The sequence below is a fragment of the Idiotropiscis lumnitzeri genome, chromosome 1 (genome assembly GCF_059441095.1).
Source record: "Idiotropiscis lumnitzeri isolate Australia: NSW breed Sydney's pygmy pipehorse chromosome 1, RoL_Ilum_1.0, whole genome shotgun sequence".
NCBI lineage: Eukaryota > Metazoa > Chordata > Actinopteri > Syngnathiformes > Syngnathidae > Idiotropiscis > Idiotropiscis lumnitzeri.
Window position 1 is genome coordinate 13,649,781 of NC_142391.1, and position 23,748 is coordinate 13,673,528.

General features: G+C 41.4%; 2 protein-coding genes across 6 annotated transcripts; both read left to right on the plus strand.

Moving 5' to 3' along the window:
- Positions 1-1,150: 1,150 nt before the first annotated feature.
- On the plus strand, positions 1,151-20,266 carry cep170ba (centrosomal protein 170Ba). Of its 5 annotated transcripts, none has more exons than XM_088318558.1 (19): positions 1,151-1,368; positions 4,179-4,316; positions 6,317-6,406; positions 7,057-7,135; positions 7,656-7,714; positions 7,933-8,089; positions 10,162-10,290; positions 11,225-11,719; positions 11,799-12,709; positions 12,891-13,049; positions 13,795-13,927; positions 14,049-15,566; positions 17,086-17,329; positions 17,451-17,583; positions 17,709-17,843; positions 17,912-18,000; positions 18,380-18,473; positions 18,544-18,595; positions 18,778-20,266. In XM_088318558.1, the coding sequence occupies exons 2-19, from the start codon at positions 4,212-4,214 to the stop codon at positions 18,996-18,998; spliced, it is 4,803 nt and encodes a 1,600-aa protein (XP_088174684.1). In that variant the 5' UTR covers positions 1,151-1,368; positions 4,179-4,211; the 3' UTR covers positions 18,999-20,266. The 5 variants fall into 5 exon arrangements, with proteins under 5 accessions (XP_088174684.1, XP_088174701.1, XP_088174694.1 ...); XM_088318575.1 differs by having other exon boundaries at positions 17,191-17,329; XM_088318568.1 differs by having other exon boundaries at positions 12,891-13,010.
- Positions 20,267-20,550: 284 nt separating this feature from the next.
- On the plus strand, positions 20,551-23,623 carry pld4 (phospholipase D family member 4). The gene is made up of 10 exons (XM_088318630.1): positions 20,551-20,599; positions 20,675-20,802; positions 20,878-21,061; positions 21,127-21,247; positions 21,328-21,455; positions 21,520-21,720; positions 21,820-21,959; positions 22,689-22,854; positions 22,954-23,050; positions 23,129-23,623. The coding sequence occupies exons 1-10, from the start codon at positions 20,552-20,554 to the stop codon at positions 23,329-23,331; spliced, it is 1,416 nt and encodes a 471-aa protein (XP_088174756.1). The 5' UTR covers position 20,551; the 3' UTR covers positions 23,332-23,623.
- The last annotated feature ends 125 nt before the right edge of the window (positions 23,624-23,748 follow it).

The following is a 23,748-nucleotide window of genomic DNA, read 5'->3' on the forward strand; positions in this document are numbered from 1 at the left end:
TTTGGGTTTCTGCTAGAAAGAAGAAAAAAGTCTAAAAAGGCTTCTACAGCTTAATTAATTGTTCTTGTTCTTACGGGTATGCAGATTTTTTTTGTGCCCAGCATGTACCCTGGCCCTAATTAGGTATATATAGAAGTTCGACAGAAAATGGATGGATGGATCTTCTAAACCCTTCCCACATGAAAGCAAGAGGTTTCCGAAAGGGATCTCATTTTCCCAAGTTGTCTTACATGAATGTTGACACACGAATCAGAAGCAAATAATGAACTGGTTTGACATATGAACCCACTTTTTTTCTTCAGCAACAAAATGTACAACGTAAATTAAATTAGTTGTTAAAATATAATTTTTATAAGGTAACTGAAGAGATCTTTATGACTGTGTTGATCAAGTTTTTTCCGTTGATTGTTGATATTTCTTTGATATGAGTTATTTTATTAATTATATATTCATTTATTTATACATGTTATATTCTTTGGCTTTCGATTCAGCATGAGACTATGCATTTCTTTTGTGTTTTATTGTTTTTACTGATTTTATTTCATTTATTGTTTTAACTGTCCTTGTTTTTATGTCTGATTTTTAAAATCCTTTATAAGTAAAGTTGAGTTTAGTTGAGTTGGTATCACTGCTTTATTGATTTAATTTCTGCAAACATGTGCAGAAAAAGTGTCCTGATGATCAGTTTCATATACTGATATATTGCATTTTGCATTTTTAAATCTGAACAGCATAAAATTTAAACTGAGCCTCGGGCGTCATCTAGTGGTCATTCTGTCAATGTTACTTCTCAGACCGTCCGTTTGATTGAAAGACTGACAGCAATGATATCTAAATAGTTATTGAACTTCACGACTTAACATAATTTGTTTTTTAAATTACATATTGAGGATATTATAAGTGGTTCATATAATGGATGGAATGGTATGTTTACGTTTTGGGTTTTTTGTTTGTAGCTTTCTCGTCTCTTGTTTACGCTATGAAAAAATATCAACGTATATAACATCAAAAGTCAAATTCAAATTGTTAAAAAAAAGAATAATAATAATGAAATGAGCTGTCGTTTTTTGCTCCCCCGAAAGCGTTTTTAATCAAATTGAGAATTTTGCACCCGAGTGAGACCTCATTCATTGCAGCTATGTTTGACAGTACTTGTCAAGTGACGTCATGATGTCGGGAGGCGGAGTGCCGTCGGAGAGTTTCGCCTGGTTGTCATTTCCCTGAGGGGAAAAAAGGAGGGTGTGGGCGAAATTTACCTGGTCATCGTCACCTGGAGTCGTCCGTTTACATGTTGGTGGTCGACTTTCGCTTTTACGAAGACGCGCAACGCTGGCTTCGCTCCGCAGTAAGACGGAGAAGGCTTTACAGGTACGTTTGTGCTCGGGGAATGCCGTGGGTAAAAGGCTGGTTTCGGTCGAGAAACCAAAACAAGTCCACCAAGCCCGACTTCACATTAACATTGAGTTTAACGTCTGGACAAGCGTTCCAACAGCGAGGTAACAGGAAGCAACAGCCCGGGAGCATGTGAAAGGTCTTTTTTAGCCAAAGTTCAACCAATGCCCTACATTATTGCGACAAGGTTTAAGTATACCGAAACAGACTCTGTAGGATTAAGTTGAATAATACTTAATTTCCTGATCTACGCTTGTGGCGTATATCATGCACACCTGTTAAACCATTGCTCTATTCTTTCACAGTACTGTGCAAACTAAACTAAAATATGTTAAGTAGTGAATGGGATTAAGTCGCAACTGCCAGACTGGAATGGTTTGGATAAACAGGTCCGACCTAACCGAGATGAGCAAATGTTTCCCAACCTTTAATGAACCGAGTCACATATTTTACATTTGAGAAAACCTCAAGACACACAACCTCACTTAAATGTCACAAAAAGTGGACAAATAGGTTAATTCTGTACCTGCCGCCATCTAGTGGAAGAGTGTTTAATTGTTCTGCTTGTCACTATCTGTGGCTGACATAGATCAACAAAAACACTCGTATTTGCAATAAATACAGTGGCTTGGGAAAGCCCCCTTTGAACATTTTGACCTTTTGCCTCATTTCAGGCTACAAGCATTAAGATTAATAAAAATCAACACCAAGTGGGACACAATAATGTTCGGAATGAAATTGATACTCTGTTTTAAATTATTATTATTTTTTTAGAAATAAAAAGTCAAATGTGGGGCATGCAAAATTATTCCCCCCTCCTGAGTTAATACTTTGGCAAAGCAGGTTTTGCTGAGATTACAGTTGCAAGTCATTATGGGGTATGTCTCTATCAGTCTTGCACACCTAAAGACAATGTTTCCTTGGAAAACAGTTACATCTCATTAACGTTAGATGGAGAGTGTTTGTGAACAGTGGTTTTCAGATCTTTCCACAAATTTTCAATAGGATTCAAGTCTGGACTTTGACTTGACCATTCTGACACCTGGTTTAGTTTGGAACTCCTTCCATTGTAGATGTTGCTTTATGTTTATCATTGTCTTCTTGGAAGGTAAACCTGTCCCATTCTTTGCCCCAAAATGTTTTCATCCAAAATTGCCCCGTATTTGGCCCCATACATCTTCTCATCAACTCTAACTTTCATGTCCCTGCTGAAGAAAAGCAGCGACAGACCATCCTGCTGGCACCACCATGTTTGACAGTGGGGATGGTGTTCAGGGTGATCTGCAGTGTTACTTTTACATTATGTTTTGTATGTGGCAGAAAAAAAGTTAGATTTTGGTCTCATCTGATGAGAGAATCTTCTTCCACATATTTCATAAAGGTCTGATTTGTGCGACTACTAGTTTTCCCCCACCTCAGCAGCAGTTCATCCAGGGTAATCATGGGCCTCTTGGCAACATCTCAGACTAGTGCTCTCCTTATTTGAGCTGAAAGTTTAGAGGGACGGCAGGTCTTGGTAGATTTGTAGTGATCTGATACTTATTTCCATTTCAATATGATTGCTTGAACAGTTCTCCGTGAGATGTATGAAGCTTGTAAAATCTTTTTTATAACCTGATTGTGCTTTAAAGTTCTCCACAACAGTGTCTCAAACCTGACAGGTTCGTTCCTTGGTCTTTTTTAATAGACCTCTGCAATTATTACACAGCAGGTGCATTTGTACTGAGATTGATTACACAAAGGTGGACTTTATCATCAGTAATTTCGGTAAACATTGGTTCATTCAGAAATCCTCAGGGAACTGCTGGATTTTTTTTGTCACAATGACAGTAATGGTGCCGAATACTATTGCATACTTTTCATTTTTTATTTGTAAATGACATTTAAAATATTTTATGTATGCGTTCCACTTGACTATTGTGTCCCTCTTTGTGATGGTTCTTCACAAAAACATCCAATTTAATGTAATTAATTTTACTAAAACACTTTAACCTGGTTTTAAAAGCAATGATACTCGGGGATGGCTTCATTTCTGTTGGCAACTTCTTCCATTGGAGTGTAGCGTAACTGCTAAATGTCGCTTCACCATGTTTGTTTTCAAAGACAGTGACTCCAAGTGTTAACTAACAGCCACCCTTTTCTTTACTGCCAAAAATAATGACCTCAGTTTTGTTTTGATTTATCTGAACAAAATTTGGATTTATACAGTTGTTAATGTACTTAAAGTGATTTTTGGAACAGTTCAGGGAAAATGGATCAGTTACCGCAATACACCTGATGTTTCACGGAATACTCGTTGGAATCACTGATCTCAACACGCTTTTCCATAAATGTCACAAAAGTATATATTCAAATAAAGATATGCTTGTCTCGATTAACTTAGTGTGCAATCTTGGTGTTTTAGTGGAACACAAAGCTATTATTTTGTTGAATAAATGGCAACCTGTCCATCATATTTCTTTAACTTCTGTTCAAAATAACTCATATAAATTGTACAACAGTGGAAATTAAATAATAGAATGGCACAATTATTCGTCTTCCCAAACAGAACATTAGGGATGGGCAACTTAAATGTTGGAGGTGGCCACAATTGTACTGAGGGGGCTACAAAGGACACTTAATGAGCACGTCCAAAAATACTATTCTAGATAGGGACAAAATATGTGCTCTTAATACATTTCATTTTTCATAATGCATTTCTCAATGAATGCATAAAAGAATCAGGTCTTGCATTTAATGTAACTTGTCAGTTGATCTGTCTTTCTTGGGGTCCATTTATGCTCCAGGATGCCAAGAAGATCCTGACTCGCGGCACCAGGATGAGCGTGACGTCATGGTTTCTGGTCAGCAGCTCAGGCACGCGCCACCGGTTGCCACGGGAGCTGATCTTTGTTGGTCGGGACGACTGCGAGCTAATGCTGCAGGTGTGTGACTTATGTGTGTTTTCAGAGTGAGGGCTCTCCTAGGTGATGGCGTTGCATAGAAGACCGAGGGTAACACAGCAAACAAAAGCTTGGTGTTACATGAACCATGACCGCCTCACTCTAGAATCTCTTCAGAGATGATTAGAACGACCCTTTCTGTGTGACGGGGCAGCCGGTTGCATTAATGTCTCAAATTCACCAGACACAGGCTCCCGTCATTCAGTGCGATTATGACGAGGCAAAACTCGCAGTTGCTGACTGTGTTATGCTCTGAAATGTTCGGCCAAGCTCAAAGAGTCCAGGGGGGAAAAAAATCCCTTTCTTAAAAGTGGTGCAGTTGTTTATTTGATTTAATTTCTAAGTGTTACATTACTCAGCCCAAAACCCACCAAACTATTTAATAGTTGAATTCTTCAAATACTTTCCCTTCCGTAGCTCTTCATATTCTGTGGCACTGCGAATGAAACTCAGCATGATACTTGGCATGAAAACTGTATCAAATAACACTGTGCCTTCCAACTGCATGTTTGGAATTACCGAGACAACTGTCATCTGGTAAGTATCCAAGTCTTGGAGTCGGACTGACAATTAGAGCACATCTCCCCCTTTGTCTTTGGTCTTGAGTTCAATGGCCTACTTGCTGTTTCCTAGTGCTGCAGTTGAGACATTCTCTCTGCTTAAGCAAAGTGATTTGTCCTCAAACAGTCAGAGGCCTTAGAGTGAGGAATGTGTCAGTGCTGCTGCACAGTTAACCTAATCAAGTTGGTAAACTGTTTCATTAAGCCCACTGCCTCAGGCAAGCAAGCCATTCACCATAAAGTTGAAAGCGCAGATAGGACAACACAGACAATGCATATCAGACCAGCTTTTTCTATCCAGATAAAAGGCGAATTGAAGGGAGAAAATTATTTTGCCTGGCCGTGATTTTTGTCATACAAATACCCTGAGTGGTTATTGAGCGGATAAATGAAAGTACATCAGTCCCGATCTCCCGCTGGGTTTGCATATACAGTAACGGATGAACGCATATTACGACAGAAGCACATTTATTCAGGTTATAGATCTGGAAAGTAGCGAAAGGCTTGAAGAACAAATGACAAACATTAACAGTTTACACAATCTCAAAATGAAATACTGCAGTGCGTTTTGTTTCGCCTGTTTCTGGTGGAACTCCTTTTCCGATTGACTGAGAAATTTCAGTTGAAGTTAAATTAAAAATGAAAGTTTGATTAAAAAAGTAAATTAATTTAAATTAAGATAATATGGGCCAAAATCCTATATATATTGTTTGTCAACTGACCAAAAAATGGAAAATAGGTAAGTAGCTGTACTGCTAAATTGTTATGCATGTTGTCTCTGGTCAAAAGATAAATATGGTGCATCAAAATTACCATAACGTTTCAAGCTTCGTCTCTTGTCCTAAAAGTGGGGTGTCAAATTTTTTTTTTTTTTTTTTTTTTGCAGGCCTCTAAGTTGTTATGACTGACCCCAAATAATTAAACATATCACTGGCCTCGGGCGGAATCGGAATGAGCTTGCCAAAAGTTTGCTCAATCATTAGCATTGCGTCCTCAAAGAGGACAAGCCATTTTCAACACTTTAGATTGGTCAGTGATGTGGACTGACTAATTAGTATATCGATCGGGGAATCGGTTGAGTGATTGATTGCCTTACACACAGGGATTGCCCTAGCCATCTTTGATACTAAACATACAAAATATCTATCTAAAAGTTTTTTTCTCATTTTTTATTTTAATTTTTATTTTCCAAACATTATGTATCGTAATACTAAAACAATACATTTGGCTATTCAATTCCAATCCAATTTAGGGTCTGATAACATAAAAAGCATGTTCTAAGGGGAAACCCACATGCAAACTCCACTCAGAGCTCTATTCCAACATGGACCTTCTGTGTTTAATTCCAACTCGTTTTAACTGTTCACAAAGGGCAATGTTCCACTTGCTCATGACTAAAATTTCTTTCTCTGTCCTTTGCAGTCTCGAAGTGTGGACAAACAGCACGCTGTGATCAACTATGACCCAAACGCAGATGAGCACATGGTGAAGGATCTGGGCAGCTTGAACGGGGTGAGTGAGTCGTGTCTGCCTCTGGCCAGAGCGAGAGAGACAACTCCGGTCTGGTACCATTTCCTCATCACAAAATGACGGCTATGGTTAGGACAACAACTGTAATCAAGTGCCTTTCCTTTCTAAATGTTGTCCCTGTCTCCTCTGTGTAGCCTCTCGGCTGCCTCATTACCCACAATGAACTCAGAGTTGAGTGGTCAGAGATGTTGCTCATTGTTCTCCAAAAGAGTGTCTTTGGGCCGTGACAAATTAATCGGAGCATAGCTGTGTGAGGACCTGTAACCGTAATTCAAAATGACTTCGACAATTATCCTCACAGGACAGACTAAAACTGCTTTTTCATTCTCCCTCCTGATTACTGTCGTCATATAAAATGTCATCAATGATTAGTTTTTGTGGAAGATAACATGATTACAGTTCCAGTACAATTACACTTGACTTGCACGTGGTTTAACTTTTGTGTTTGGCCCTGTCCTGCATAAGGACATAATCTCATCAGAGTTTCAGTGTACCACTGGATTAGCTGTCAATGGGAAACAAGCCAATTGCAAAGCGCCTTATGGCAGTTGGACCCATGTATCAGTGAGATAGAAGTGCAATCATATATGCTTTGATCAAATACCTTTGATGTCCGTGGCTTTTTCTTCCAGACATTCGTGAATGACCTCAGAATTCCGGACCAAACGTACATCACCCTCAAGCTTTCAGATGTCATTCGCTTTGGTTATGATATCCTTTATGAAAATGTCTTTAATCTTAATGATGTACGTCACCAGTTTGATTTCGATTAAATGTCCTGGCCTAAGCCTACTGCCTAGACTGGAATGAAGCACCAATAGGCTACCGCTCGCGTCACCAATATTCTACCTTTTCCCGTTGTTGGCCACTGGCTACATAGGCATGTTAAATCCTTTGTGGTTTTCCAGTCAGGCGTTTCAGATTATTGTCAAATGTGGACTGAAAATCTCTTGCACCCTTTGACCCCTCCCTCACAGCTGAAAGCTGTGGGAGGTGGAATTTAGTTTAGATAACGTGGCGGAAAGCTCTTGGAGCACCGTGACATTTAGGAATGTTTGCCACCACAACTGAATACACGGCATGTGACATGTGGCGTTGCACCCTCTTTTCAAATATGTCTTTATTTTTTGTCACCATGCATTGCACACCAGTGAAAAAGACCAAATGCCATTTTAATTTATAAACAAATGTTTGAACTGCTGTATGCTGTTCTACTTTAACTGGTGCCCACATGCTCATGTATATATCCTGGAGAAGAGTCAACACAAGGTGCCAGAGGAGGCTCTTAAGGTGAGTAGGTTTTCAGACAAGCCCTGGCAGAATGTTTTCCATTGTTATTTTGTTAGTGAAACATCAACGCAACCGTGGATTTGCTTAGAATATGAACAACTCCAAGCAGATCGTCGTCTTCATGATTATGTGGGAGGGACTTGCATCTTTGAGCAGGATGTTTGTGTACGAGTTGTATCTTGTGCCTCACATCATGTTTGCCGTCTCACACTGTGCAGCATGAGAAGTACACCAGCCAGTTGCAGCTCGGTCTCAAAGCCCTCGAGGCCCGGGTGAAGGACAAGCAGCACGTTCAGAGTCCAGAGAAGAGCAAAGAGGCCGTTTCCAATGTCAAGCTACCTCAGAAGGGCGAACGCAAAGCACTTTCGCTTACAGGTATAAATGAGCCCTTGCATCATCTCTGTCATTACAGGCAGCTGCTTTGGAAACAGCTGTTCGGGTCGCATGAGAGGGACGCGTTTGTTTGGGGGCAAATTATTTAAAAGCATGAGGGCTACTCTTGGTGACTTGCATTGCTGTGTTCTGCACATGTTTTTACATTGCCAGTGATTTCTGTATGAAACTGTTTGTGAAATGTTTACTAGTTTGCTGTCAGCCAAGAAAGGGACTTTAAAAGTGTCTGCACAAGTTGGCTTAACTGTAAGTGAAGTTTCAGGAGGGGTTGAAAAGGTTAAGGATAAATTCTTATCTTAGCCAGCCATGCCTGTCAGCTGACAAGGAAGCCTTTTGGATGCACGCCAATCAAGGTTCTTAAAGCGGTGTTTAGGTCCTGGTGCCTGTTCGTCACATGGGAACGTGTTGCTGATGTGGGATTTAGGTCTCCCTTCGAGTTGTTCTCGGGGCATTTAAGCTTCTGTGAGCTGCACAAATGTCACAATTCCTGTTTTATGACACAGGCAATAGTTCAAGAATTGTCATAATAGGAAGTGTGTCTTGACAAAAGCTCTTCCAGCTGTTCACTTTTTTTCTGCTCGTCAGGCTTGTGCTTAAAATAGGATGTTTATGAACATCCTCAGCTACACAAATCTTGTTCTTGCGTACAACCAACTGCTAAATGACTCAACATCTTCCTGTTTCAGAGAAGTAAAAGCTCTGACACTTACTTGTTTCATATTTTTGTTTAGTTTTGTGAGTTAGTCACTTGAACAAATCTGGCCTGACTCTGCCCCAACTTGAAAGAGAGCTATGAATATCTTTTCTGTGTTCTCTTGTGTGTTTTCCCATCCAGCTGCTCAGGATGTGGAGTTCATCCAGTCCTGCTGCTGTCTGTAGGGCGGGCCGCTGCAACTTTAAAGGGTGTGACTCATTAAAGCAGCAAATAGTTTGCAGCTCTACTTGTCATGAAACTGTGACATACTTTTGAAACTTAAAAGTGGAAAAGACTATAGAAGAGTGTCACCTTATCTGTAATAGATCTAAGTTGTTGAATTGCGACTCAAAAACTTCAGCTGCTTATCCTAAATAGTGTACTTTCAACTTGGGCTGCTTCATTATGAAATAAATATTAATCACAATTATTTTGGTAATAATTGAAATCACAATTATTCAAACTATTTTTTTGGGGGGGTACAAAACAAAAACAAAAAATTCAAAGTGGAAACAATATTCAAACAAATCAAATTTATATCATTTTAAAATAATATAAAAAAGGTGCAAATGTCAAAATTCGAATATGGCTTCCTTGCAAAAAGAAACTTGGAGTTTACTTGTTACACACTTAAGAATTTCCAGGAACTATTGGAACATTTAAATAAACAATTTGAATAAAACGCTCAAATTTTGAACTCGAGCATACACACTGAAGTATTAGACATTTTAAAATAATATGTAATAATCGTAACTGAATTTAGATTAATGGCAGCCACCAATTTGTCAGGAGTGCCAGGGCGTGTAAAAGAAAACGTCCTCGGACCGCCCAGCATCGTGCTGCCTGGTCTGGCAAACTCCCAAACACACTGAAGGAGGCTTGCACTGGCACAAAAACCAAGATGCTATTTCTAAAGCCATTCATGCCCACTGTCCAAATGCTATATGTATATGCTATATGAATATGTACAGTAGTTATGACAAATATTTCTAAATTTGTTTAACCTGGCACAAAGAACAAATTAGTCAATTATGCCCTGAATCCATTTATTAATATAGAAATGACTCTTTTAGATGCAACTATTCCTCATTTTAGCGACACAGTGGTTATTCATTATACTGTATTCTTCCTTGAAGATTAGGATTAACTTCATCCCCTCTTGTATCAGAAGGATTATCTTTATACGGCATGCATGATAGCATTCGTGTCACATGGTTGACCCTTTTTTTTGCTTCACTTCTTCACACATTTGTTGTAACATGATTCCAAAAACATTTAAAGGAATGTATTTTCCAATTTTTCCATTTCGTCTGCTATGCATGAGTTCAACAGCAAAGCTAATACTTTGTTTGTCATTTAGCAACTACAGATGCGCCGATATCCAAGCCAACTCCTCTTTATGGCCAACCATCCTGGTGGGGAGAGGATGAGGATCCAGCCATTAAAATCCACAACCGAAGCGGAAAATCTACTGACCTACAGACTCCAGGTCTGAGAATGTGTTTTACAAGTGTCTTATTGTTTTTTTTTATTTAATTATTTGTCTGATTATACAGAATACCTGTACGTCTGTGAATTAGAACCTAATTAAAATGACATGCTTTTCTGTGGCATCTCTGTCCAATGCCCTTTGTGGGTCACTGTTAGAGTGGATAATAGGCAGCCTAAGGCACATCTCTGGCTACCAGTTGTGAAATGTGAGCAAGCTTTTACCATGGCAAGCCAATGGGCCAGTGCCTGTCTGCATCGTGATGGATTACGACCCTCTAAGCTGCTGGAGGGGGTAGGAAGCTTGATTGTTAGCCTCATGTTGTGCAGCAATAACAGAGATTACATGAGCCATGTTGGGATGCATTAAGTAACTGTGAGATGGAAGTATCAATGGTTTTCTGTTTTAGTGATTATGTATATTGACAACTCGATCATCAAAATCCCGAGCAGTCATGATGTGCCCTTCAATGACCCAAATACATTTGCCCTGCGATTGATTGGCTACCCACGTTAAACCTATTGCCGAGGCTCCAGCTCTCCTAGGACCTTGAACAAGTGTTATGGAAAATGTATTTGATGTATGCACAGTCAGTCTCATTTTAGCATTTAAACCAGTGTCATCATTTCATGAATGACTTTTAACAAGAATTTGGGCATTAGTGAATGTTTTTTGGACCATTCAGAATAGGCTTAATGAGGCCCGAGGTCAGGGATGTTGAGCTAGAGGTCTCTCTCACCACCTCTGTTTTCGTTGCAAATGTGTCTGTTTAATTCAAATATGCCTTTTTGAACTTGTTCCCAAAAGGCTAAATACAAGAGTTGACTATGCTTCTATTGATTGTGTCATTTGTCAGTTCTGAAAGGCTGCAGCATGTTTGGAATATAGTGTGTTGATGTTGAACCATAACTAATGATATTTGTTGTATCACCAGGATCTGGGAAAGATGTTTCCAAATATGAGCTTGGCAGTTCTTTGTCTGACAATCAGGGCAAGTCCATCTTCTCCTACCGCCGGGAGCCCAGCTACTTTGAGATCCCCACAAAAGAATTCCAGCAGCGGCCTTCCAAGAAACCAGAATTGCAAGTTCAGGAGGTTCCAACGAAAGACACTCAAGATCCCAATGACCTTGTCCCGTCCACCCCAACGCCTCCTGTGGTCCAAAGCCATGCCTCCTTCACGATCGAATTTGATGAATGCACCCCAGGCAAAATGAAGATCAAGGACCATGTCACAAAATTTTCATTCCGTCAGCAGCGTAAGCCTCCTCCCGCTGAGGCCGTGACCACACCCACCGAGGTGATGTCAGCTGAAAGTAAAGTTGCTGACTGGCTGGTTCAAAGTACTTCTAACATGATGAGAAGAAGGTCACAGGGTGAAAACATCTTCATTGACAACAGTGATCCGTCACTTCTGAAGACCACCAATGGTGAGTACGCAAGTCTGTACTATCATGAATGCGATTAACAGTCATAGTTGCTGCAAACTTCATGTTGTTTCATCATCAGCAAACCACTCTGAAAATGGCGCTGACATTGGTTCAGGAGATCCCACAATCAATGAGAAGACTTTCCTGCAGTCACAAACTCCAGTTGGCACCCAGATTTCACCTCGGACACAGAGAACCTCCCCTCCTCAGCACTTCACTGACTCAGAGCAGCCCTCCTCCTACTCTCCTCCTGGGTCTCAATTTGGTAGTGGCAAGGCAGATCCTCACCGATCTTTTGTTATAGAATTTTATGATGAACATTCTGATGATAACCCCAGAAGGAAACGTTCCCAGACCACCCCGTCGGAGCCTTCAAACCTCAGGCTCCAACTGGAAAAGGCTCGGAAAATCTCAAATCCAGCTGGTGCGAAGCAAGTCCAGCCTGCAGCCAGTAGCACTCCCCCATCCCAACGGTACACTATTCCTCTCAAAGCGCCTGCTACCACTAGTTCCCAGAGAGCTGGCTCTCTGCGACGGGAGAAGACTGAGGAACGAATAAGCATTTCAACACGGTCATCATCCTCTATTTATGTAAGGCCTTTTAGCAGTGTGGGCCGAAGATCCAAACTGGCAAAGGAATTTACTGCTGAATGGCTCAAACAGACAAAGCAGACATCTTCTTCCAGCGAGGAGAAAAAAACATTTAGTCCACCCTCAAAACCTGAAACCGTCGTACAGCCTGGTAAAACTCTGACCAGCCCTCCTGGAGTTGATCCTTCCCTTCTACCAAAGACGTCCTCTCCTATCCACCAGCCCGTTCCCGTCAGTGTGCCTAAGATGCCTCTTGTGTGCAAGAGTGAAGAGGTCAAGGTGACCCAGGGTGGCTCGAGAAATGTCGAAGACGACACTTTGAGTGATGCAGGAACTTACACCATTGAAGCAGATGCCCCAGATAAAGATCTTGAAGAGGCTCGCAACGAGATTGATAAGGCAAGTTTTCTTGACTTGTATGCACCACTGCTTTGGATTTCCTTTGCCAAGTCAAATGCGTGCGACCACGTTTGCTCTCCAAATTGAACGGTCTGGTGTCTCTCGGGATGAGGTCTCTCCCAGGAAACTGAGCCATTGATATTGGCATCCCTGATTACCCACTTGTAATGCTTTGTTCCAGGTGTTTGGTGTTTTTGAGAATCCTGAGGGAACCAATCACAGTGAAGCAGATACATCAGCAACATTTAGGCCTCTTAAGGTTGAGGGCTGGGAGCAGCATAGGCCGGGTAACAGTAGGGAGGTGAGGCCTGCTCCACAACAAGGAGCAAGTGGGGTGAAGGTAAACCTTCCTGCTCGGATTTGGCGAGGGGGGGGATCAGTAATCTCTCATTATTGTAACACCAATTCTTAAAATTAAGTCTGTGAAATGGGCCTCAATTTTCTGGGGTGAATTTGTGTTTTGATTCCCTACATGTCTGTCTTCTCACACCCTTTGGGATATTCATGGTTTGATTTCATCTAACAAGGTGTTAAAACGAATCATAAACCAATCACGAGACATTGCATAAGGGTCACTTGCACCATCTGATGCCCAGAAGAAGACCCGGATTAAGACCAATTTGATTTCAATGTTATAATTCTCAGTTTGGATTGACTGTTGGAAGGGTATTAATTAAACAATGTCTATTACTATAGTTAAAGTTGCCTCGTGGTGCGGCCCTTCCCATGCCACACATTCTCATTGCTTTTCATGTAAGGTAACCCAAACAGTTAAGTTATGCAGTATGAAATTACACATTACAAACACATTAATAAACACACACAAAAAAGACTGCTCAATCAAAACTGAGCAATGTTGTAAAAAAAATAAAAATAAAATAATAATAACTTTGTACTGAATTGAACTCTTTGTACCGGTCATTGGAGTGTGCAATTGTACCTAATGTGATTGTATACTTTGGGTTGTTCTGATTCCAGTTTGTTCCGCAGCTTAAAGTTTGCTCACTGATGAAGAAAAAAAATCATCTCCTTTATCTGAGTGATTTATCAGACACACACAATAGGTTGTGTTTTGCCTTACACAGATTCCGATAACAGGCGCAGTGATGCAAGGGGCTCCAAAATGGATGTCTTGCTGGGCGAGCTTGGTTGACGTGGAGTCTGGTCCTTTGTCTGGCCACTTCGTTAGGTCGTCCCAGATGGAGCTGTCAGGAGGCGGTAAGCTACCTGATAAAACACAAGTCTATTTGAAATGATAATCAGCCTGCCTGATGAATATGAATTAGATTTTCTGTTGTGTTTAATATGCAAATATCCTTGAATAACTGTTGGACTGTAGGACGGACTACTATCATGGGCAAACTCAGCCAAAATCATGACAGCGTTGACTCTGACGGCCCAAGAGCCAGACGTATCGTGGGGGAGAAGTGCTACGTTCCAGCTCCCAGCATTCATATTCAACATGATCCACATTCAACATTTGATGTGGAGGAAAGTAGCTTGTTGGCCAGCAGCTCTCACGATGGCATTCATAGATTGTCCGTGCAGGATGACCTGGAGCCTGATAGTCTGAGTGATGCCAGCAAGTCTGATGATGGTTCCATCGTAGAGCAACGGACGAGGCAGTTGTCCGAGTCAGGACAGAGAAAAACTAAGGATGAGGTTCAACAGTCTGACAAATCCAAAACGTTCTACAATGAGTCAGATGACGACACTCCGGATACAGAATATGGAGCCTCAAACCACAACAACACTACTGAAAAGACTGGGAAAAAACGTTCTGCCAAAACCTTCTCCACAGCTACTTTGACCAAGCGCAGGGGGAGCCAGGAGTCAGGCAAAGTCAGACCCAGCATGTCGGCTCCTATTCTGGGTCAGGAAACACAAAGCTCTGAGTCCAAGGACAGCTCCATGTCCTCTTTGGTCAGACAAGAGAGCTTCACTAAGGAGCAGCCGAGCAGTGCCAGACTGCCAAACATCTCTTCTCACATAGACACTGATCCTGACTTATTCCAGCGGACCTGCAGTCAAGACACTCATTCTTACCTCAAAGAGACTGAAGATGTCCTGGCTGTTCTGGAGGCCAAGATCCAAGCAGGCCAATCAGAAACTACCCCATCTCCCGTCCCAGACTCGCTCTCCGGGGAGTCTGATGTGGATTCCTCCAGTACACTCAGTCAGCAGAGCAATAAGACCAGGTCCAACCCACTCCCTAAAAAACCTCAGCTGATTGGCCTCCAAAGGGAGACATCGTCGGCAAGTATATCTAATCCCTACTCAAACCATCAGTCTTCTGTTTTGAACCATCAACGACAAGAAAAGAGCGAGCCCGTCAGGAGACCAGTTGGACTAAGACGTAGTATTGGCAAATGTGGTTCTGCCGATTTGAGTGACGACCCTCAAAGCTCTAACGTTAGAAGTACAAGGGTGACCCAAACTTTGAGCCGTGTCAATAGCTTTTCTGCACCGAGACCCACCCGGGCGTCCATGCTCCGGCGAGCCCGTCTCGGTGAGGCCTCCGACAACGAGACCACAGAAACTGACCGCCTCTCCCAGGAGGCGGCTAATGTCCCTGCTAAGGAAACCAAAAAACTCTCCAGGTGGGATATGCTGGCCATGCCTCGCCGGCGGACAAGCTCCTTCCACACACCCAGTGACTCGGAGAACTCCTCTGCCCCTCAGTGGGCAGGAAAGAGCACAGCATTCAACCGGAATACAGAGTCTGCAAGCAGCTTCGGTTACAAGACATCCGCTCTCGGGTCAAAACCCGGCGAAAGGCCACAGAAACCGTCCCTCACAAAAACACCCATCACTCGTGGACGGTCCAGCAGTGCCAAATATGCCAGCAGCACAGCAAGTGAGTATAACAAACTTTAAATGATTATTGGACCTCAGATGAGAATGTGGTTATTGGCAGGCAATATCAATATAGTTCATAAAAACTGCTGAAGCATTTCTGTACACATAACACACTGTTGACACCAGCAGCATTGAATTACGGAATGTATTAATTATATTTCTAAATGAACACCGAAGCAAAGTGTGACTCCTGAACTGGATATGCCACTATCCGTGTGTTTAATTGTTTAATATTTCTAGCCCTAAAATACAGAAGTTCCTTTCATTCCAAATATGTTGCTATTGTTTGAGAGACCAGAACTTGATGGGCACGGGACTTCAACGTCTGACCCAGTGATGAATTGGTTTGGTTCTTTAAAGGTTTTTCATTTATGTCTCATTAATGATGTCTCTACTCGGGCAGCATTTTTTTTCAACTGTAGCTTTACTTTTACTAACAATAATAACACCTACGTTCATTTGCACAATGTACACCAGTCAAACGTCTCATTTACATACTGCTGGGATATTGTGAACCCAAATGTGCATTCAAGCTCAATATACAGTATTGTTCTTGTCTGCATTGAGCTGCTGTGCTGTGGAAGTTGAACATTTGCTCATTTCTTTTATTTATGACTGTCATGAGCACTCCCACACCATGTGTTTCCTCATTTGTGAACAAGGGCGGAGCCAAACGTTTTTCAGTGGGGTGCCCAGGATGACGCAACAACTCACTAAAGGTGTGGCCATCCAATGTCGCGCACCTGGAACGTCATAACTACAAGTCATTGTTTATCATACCATCCACCGTCAGGGACCCATGAGATAAAACTCACACATACACAGGAGCAACGTGAAGAGTGGCCGCCAATTTAGTGGAGTTTGGAAAAAGCACTTCAAATGTCTCTTAATTCCTTCATAGCAAAAACATTCCCTAAAAGGTATTTTTTTCCAACACTAAAAAAAAACCTAAATTTATGCTGAGGTCCATCGTCTAATTTTCAAAATTCTTTGTGCGTTGCAATCAGGTTGAAGTTGCCATTCCAACCAGAAAGCATTTTGACTGACTTTTTGGGGGGAAATCTTATGTTGCTACATACAGAACCTTGCCCACCACACTCATAATACAAGCAAGAACAAATGTAAATAAAAAGCTGAGTCAGAATTTGCGAGATGCCTTTTTCTTTGGAGTTTCCTTGTTTTTGTGTTGGGCAAGATTGATGTGTGTGTTATTTTCTATCATGAAACCCTGACGGCAGATAGCATGATAAACAATTACATCTCAGCCATGATGGTTAGTTGCTAAGGTGTCAGGGAATAATCTTGATTAATGATCACTATAAGTATCAAAATATTTTATTGCGATGTAAGATGGCCACAGCCACCATTGGTCACCACTTAGCGCCGCCCCTGTTCATAAATACCATGTGTCAAAATTTTCTTCCCGGTGTACTATGATGGCATCTATTTTTCTACTCCTTTTCCTCCCTTGATCCCTACTAATGCTCTGTAACACAAACCAATTCATGCTGCCAAAGGCTCCCGGAGACGACAGAAAGGTTGTGGCTATACCTCCACGTCAGATGAGGAGTACGACTCCAATCAAATGACTCCTAAACACAAACGCTCCCAACCTTCCTCAGCCTCCCACAGTCCGCACCGTCTGTCTCGGGCCCATTCGGTGGTCCCACTGCGGCCCAAACCTCAGAGCAAGGATTCTGAGGAGAACCAGGATGGGGAGGGCTTGAACGACTGGTCCACCCACGGTGCTGAGATTGCGCGGTATGAATATTATTGCTAATGGTGTCTTTTTCCCTTTTTTTTTTTTTCCGTGGAGAATTCTGCAGCGCTTACATTATCAAAGGCAGTACACGTTGACAAATGTATGCTTTCTCTTTGGAAGCTTGAGTCAAGACCTGGCCAAAGATCTTGCCATCTTGGCCCGGGAGATTCATGACGTCACAGGAGAAGGTAACCAGCAGAATTTGACGGCGGGTAGTAGCGTACCCGTTTCTGCAGTGACAGCTCATGAAAAGGTAATTAAACGTTCTCGGGCTTGTCCCTGCTCTTACACGCACAATCAGTCTTTTTAATCGGATGTTGTTATACTGTTGTTGTTGTTTCTGCTGCTGTTAAACAACCCCACTCACTCATTTTTCAGCTTGTTCAGCGTATACCAGAGATGGGATTAAACTATCAGAGAGTCCCGCCAAGTTCTTCTTCAGCAGCAGAACCTTATCTTCACTCAAGTGGCCAGGATCTGAACTCCACACTGCAACCTCACATCAGAGAGGAGGTCTGAGACAACGCCTGGCCTCAGTGAGCCAGCTGCAATCATCACAGAGTATATTTCTGTTTGCGCAGGTCACTTTGGAGGACCCCATGTTGAACCCGGTGTTGCAGGTCATCATGGCCATCAGAGAGAACACGGAGCAGCTTTCTGAGAAGATCAAGTAAAATCCCATACGACCACATACCACGCATGCAATTTATAAACATTGCGTTTTCAATTATCTGAATTGTGTCTGACAGAATATGAGATTAGTAAATTAGCACACAAACTCAAATGATGAATCTAGAATCATGCTGGTGCTATATTGCATTTAATTAAAAAAAAAAAAAAACGATGTGCATGACTCAAGTTATGCATAGGTGCTTTGTAGTTGTCTTCCAACTAGTCCAGGTTGTAGACAAACTCTCACCCAAAGTGTCCTTTATTTCTATTTTACTATCTGTATTGAGGGTTCATTTTTTTTCCCCAATAAAGATGTCAGTTTTCGATGCAGACAGAGTACGGATTGTCTAATAATTGTTTTGCTTTGCTGTGTCCAGGTTGCTGTTTCATGACAGGATGGATATTTGGGACCAAATAGACGCTGAAGTCAATTCGGATAGTGATGGACCTGCTGTCAAAACATCCAACAAGGCATGAGTTAACTTTTCCTTTTTTGGATAGTTTAAAAACTAAGGCTGAACTGTGCGTGTGTGTGTTTCAGGATATTACTTCTATTTTGAAAGAACTAAGGAGAGTTCAAAGACAAGTTGAGGGTAAGTCAGTCAGAGCATCCATGCATCAATCCGTTATCTGATACGCTTCTCTTTCTTAAAGCTCCGGCTGTTCTGAAAAATAGTATCGTATAACCTACCAATCAATGCATATCTTTGGAACGGTACAAATCTGAATACTTGTCATGGCATTTCACCAAATGTATTTGTATTTTTCTGTCCAGTCATAAATACAGTCATGGAGCCCAGTTGGCAGCTGGACGCTCGGTCCTCTCAGCCTGACGTCACCTCCTCACTAGGGGGTCACTCTTCCCGACCCGCAGCCTCACAGGACTGGAGAACGGTCCACTCCGTCTCCAAGCGTGGAGGCGGTCGAAGGCCCGGCGAGAGCGTGCGCAGGGCCGCCGTGACGCCAGAAGATCTCAGAGAGGGACGCTTGGTTTGACATCAGTATCCACTCGGCCTGAAATGCAGGTGTCACACTCTGAAGGCAAGAAGTGAGATTGAGCAGGGTGGAAAGTGGAAGTGATACGCAGACTACTGAACTTTGCGCACTACAGATAGAAACACCGCAGATATATTGAACACAGTCTGAGAAGAGGACTTCCTGCAATGGTTTCATCATCAAATACCCTCACTACTACTTGATTGTGTGTGTTACTTACCAGTAATTTGACTATTTCAAGTGACAGGGTTTTTTTTAAGATGAATCTAAAGGAATTGTTGGCATTAAGACAAACAATGCAAAAAACACCCTGGGAAGAATCAACTCAGGGAACCCGATGAAAATTTGTTTTTGTGTTCATTGTTAAAAATAAGATTAATTTTAAGCATGTGCAGCTAGCTCTTGCTGGTATTTTTCCTTAACAGATGTTCATTCACGTCAATGTATTTTGACCAGATTTATGCAAGAATGTCCATTATTTATATTTTGTAAGACACTCGTGTCGTCTCGCAGATGTCATGATGTCGGGGAGTACGATCAGGTCAGTTATTCCTTCCAATTGAATGGAAGGAAGGCAACTAATTAACACAAGTGGCTGTCCAAACCTCAGATGCAATACGTTAAATGTGCTGTTTTTTCTTAGCAGCAGGGAGCGGTCAGCCAAGATATCATTCAGCTTTCTTCTACGAAATCAACCTCCACTACGTATCCCAAGATCTGTCCTAACTAATCTCTGCGTGTATTATTGTCATAAAGTACAAATTGTAAGTCCTTGATCTTAATTTGTGTTCTGATCACTACCAATTACCTCTGACTGTAATGGAGCTTTTGCACTACAGGAGCACAACTTGATCCCATTGTCGCTACTTTTCACCTGTGGGACAGCAGGATGAAAGTAGCATGATGCACCAGCAGGTTGATGTTCTTCCTCATCTTGGTTTATGTTGGGCGCGATTGTAGAGTTCTTGCAAGTGCCACTAAGCTGCGTTAGGATGCTTCTCGCAGCCGTGTGCAAGCTGTTTACAAGTGAATGTGTGACGCGTTGCTGCTAATCTGCTTTGATGGGATCGTTGTCTTTAATCCCAGCAAAAGCCTTATAAATTTACAAAGATGAAATGTAAACGGTGTGTCAATCTGTTCCATTACTGTTTCTTTGATCACGAATCACATTGGCATTATGTTGTCTTAACAATGTTGTTTGGTCATTGTGTCAAGCAATTATGAGGGTCTCTTTTTTTCTAATAAATTGAATTTGAGGATTTGGATAACTTGTCATGATTGTTTTTGTTCCAAGTGCAGTCTGAATGGTAAAATGCAAATGAGTGAAACGAGGAACTGAGCTGTATACAGTACAGCTGAAGAGGAAGAAGTGCATTTGATGTGAATTCTTTTAAATGGGACACTTCATGCGTTAGCTTCTTACGAGCTGTCCCTCTCAAGCAAAATATTTTCCATTTTATTATTTTGTTTTATTTATTTTTTTTACAAAATAACGCCACAGCCAACATTCTGCTTTATTTCTGGACTGTATTTGGTCAACTGTGGATTGAAGGATGATAATCTCCATGTACCGGAAACTTCAAGACAAAGTAATCAAAAAGGTATGCCGTCTTCACTTCTTCAACTATACGCCATAGACAGTTTTACACTATTGAACTTGTTTTGTGTCAAATCAGGAGACAATCCGTTGCATGACTTCATGTTTGGTTTTGGCCGTTATGACCATGGGGGTTCTGCTTGGTATTGCTGTGCTGGAAAGACCCCGGGCCTCCCAAAATCAGAATGTCTCCGTGGACCAGTGCAGGTAACAAACTTGGAAAATGATTTCAACGAGCAAACCTGTAACTCTAGGGAATTATCTGAATGTCAACCCTTTCAGGATGGTTCTTGTGGAGAGTATTCCTCAACATGTGCAATACAAAGCCAATGTTACATTTGGGATCCCTTTGGAGAAAGCGTGGAAGAAGCTTCTCTCCATAGCGACGGAAAACCTGGAAGTAGTCTCTTTTTACTGGACATTAACTGGGGAGGACATCAACATCAACTCTTCCTCTGACAAACCTGTAAGTACAATTTCTCATGGGGAAGGATCTCTGTAAAAGTCATACTGACGCTGTGGCAACAACAGGGACGGGAAATCCTCGAGCAACTTCAATCGCTTCCCTCCAGGAACGTCTCTGTCCGGGTGGTGACCAGCCTTCCTTCCTTCAACTTAAACTCCACTGACTTAAAGATCCTAGCTGAGAACGGTGTCCATTTGGAGCACAATGCGGTTTGAGCACAAGCTGCACCAGTTTCTCACCCACGTCCCTCAATGCATCCTTTTCAGGAGTTCACGTACGCAAGGTGAATTTTGGACGCCTGACCAACGGTGTGCTGCACAGCAAGTTTTGGATAGTGGACAGACGGCATGTGTTTATTGGTAGTGCCAACATGGACTGGAGAGCTCTGACACAGGTAATCCTGCTTCATGAAACACAGCAGAAGTGAAAGATGGTTAACCAAACATGTGGCTGCGTAGGTAAAAGAACTGGGCATGGTGATATACAACTGCTCCAGTTTGGCAAGAGACCTCGAAAAGATCTTCCTGTCTTACTGGGTGATGGGAGAATCCAACAGCTCCATGCCAGTGTCTTGGCCTCCCAGCTTTGACACTGACATCAATAAAGCGCACCCCCTCCTGGTGAAAGAGGAGAACATCACCAGCAGACTCTACATTTCAGTCAGTTTGTGTCTCAGTTCCCCTTTTTTCAGGATATAGAACTAAATGCAGCTTCATGTAAAAAATTATTGGTGGCTTTTTTTTTTTATTTGCATCAAGAGTTCTCCACCATCATTCTGCCCCGAATCACGGACTAAGGACCTGGAGGCCATTGTTTCCATCATCTCGGAAGCTCAACACTTCATTGATGTGGCCGTCATGGACTATTCCCCCAGAATACGCTTTCAACACACAAAAAGGTGAACGTCAAATTCAAATAAATATAAAATATACAGGAGCGACTCACTAAATAAGAATATCGTGTTCAATTTACTCCACAGAAATAACAAACGAATTAAAAAAAAAAAATTACGAAGAAGAGTGTTTAAAAAAGATAACTAAATGAAACTAAGATTAAGATTTATTAAAACATACTTATAGCTAAAATGTCTTTTTTTTTGTTATTTTGTTTATTTTTTATATTAGTGTCCGTCCATACAGACAAAGTCGAACAGTCGTTTTAGAATTGTAGTTTTCTTTACACACAATACTTAGTGACCTTTTTTGTTTGTTTGTTTTGTCTTTCAGTCCACAAATATTCCATATGTAAAAATAAATAAATAATCTTAGTGAGGATAAGTAGTTTGAAAAATGGTTGAATGGATGGATACAAATAATACTAATAATAAACTCAACTAAAACATTGTTATCAAACTAAAAACAAAAATCCAAAGCTACTACAACCCTGCGCCACACTGAGTTAAATATTCAGTGATTTTATTTTGTATAATTTTGATTATTTCAGCGATTGAAAACTAGATCTCAAGAAATTGGAACATTAACATCAACCAACTTTTGCTATAGAAAATAGGATTTGCCATTCTGAAACGTGTGTTTTTAAGATTTATAAGACAGGTTATAATTTATTGAGATGCACCTGTGCATCAAGCTATGTTTTGGTTTATTTCCACACTGCATTGTTCTTGTAGGTACTGGTCCGTTATTGACAACGCCATCAGAGCAGCGGCATTTGAGAGGAGGGTTAAAATCCGAATGCTTATCAGCTGCTGGCCCAACTCCTTTTCAGGAATGCTCCCCTTCCTTCAGAGCCTTGCCTCCTTAGACAGCTTCAAGGATCACATCAGCATTCAAGTTGTAAGGAATGAATGCATTACATCCTGCTTTAGACAGGAGTTTTTGTCAACCATGGTTCAAGAGCAACAATTTCACTATTTTATTTTTTTCGCTGTTTAGAAGTTCTACATTCTGCCTGTTGGAAACCAGACTAACATTCCCTTTACTCGAGTCAACCACAACAAATACATGGTGACTGACAAAGTGGCCTATGTCGGTGAGTAAACTGCCCTTTGCCTTTGAGACTTTCTTTGCACAAGTGTGATCAATTATTAACAGGATAAGTGCTACGTAGGCACGTCCAACTGGGACGGGGACTATTTCCTGACCACAGCTGGAGTGGGTCTTGTCATTTCCCAGCATGCTCCTCACTCTACATGGAAGAGGGAGACAGTGCAGGGCCAGCTCCAGGCGGTGTTCGACAGGGACTGGTACTCTGAGTTTGCGGTGAACCTCACAGACCCGGGCCGCCGCACAGACTGTCCACTGTTACCATGAGAAAGGATAAATGCTTTTTACACATATATGTGTTTAACTACATCTTCCCTGCTAATTTATATTACAACATATGGAAAGCGCTTTGTTACAGCTCCAGCTGTTGTGTAATGCGCAATATAAATAAAGTTGCATTGTATTGTATTGTATTATATCTTACTATCAGCAGTCTAAATTAAGTCCTTGAAGATAAATTTGGTGCATTAGTTCTCTCTTTTGTTTTTACGTTTTACGCTAAGCTTTTCTTGTATTTTTATTGAAAGTGTCTGTGCCTGGAATAAATGATTACAGAAAATATGGGTTGAAAATGTTTGTCTTTAATTAGAATTGATTTTAGTCGACTTTACTTATGGAAAAATATATTCAGAGGATCACCCATTTTAGTGCGCATTACTATTTTTGTCCCATTTTTTGTCCTTT